The sequence below is a fragment of the Penaeus monodon genome, chromosome 19 (genome assembly GCF_015228065.2).
Source record: "Penaeus monodon isolate SGIC_2016 chromosome 19, NSTDA_Pmon_1, whole genome shotgun sequence".
In the NCBI taxonomy this organism is placed as follows: domain Eukaryota; kingdom Metazoa; phylum Arthropoda; class Malacostraca; order Decapoda; family Penaeidae; genus Penaeus; species Penaeus monodon.
The window spans coordinates 19,531,863-19,532,066 of record NC_051404.1 but is presented as its reverse complement, the minus strand read 5'-3'; the positions used below and the strand labels follow the sequence as shown (position 1 = coordinate 19,532,066).

At 65.7% G+C, this 204-nt stretch overlaps 1 protein-coding gene across 1 annotated transcript in view; it reads left to right on the top strand.

The window, feature by feature from the left end:
* LOC119585116 overlaps positions 1-204 on the top strand; it is a gene marked incomplete in the record, with an annotated part of 123,275 nt that overhangs the window by 16,170 nt on the left and 106,901 nt on the right. The window contains 1 exon segment of the mRNA XM_037933747.1: positions 1-178. Within this exon segment, the coding sequence (XP_037789675.1) occupies positions 1-178 (178 nt within the window).

Below are 204 nucleotides of genomic sequence, written 5' to 3'. Positions count from 1 at the left end.
GGCTTCCTCCTCTCCTTCCAGCCAGCCCGATCTGCCCCACGTGGCGGGCGAGACCCTAGGCGAGGCGCTCTACACCTCCATCAGGACCTTCTACGAGAGGATGACCAACTACACCAACTCGTGCCAGGCGAACTGCTCCGGGCGGGGCGAGTGCCTCAACGGAACGTGCTTCTGCCTGGTGAGCAGGGGAGGGCGTTGGGGGTG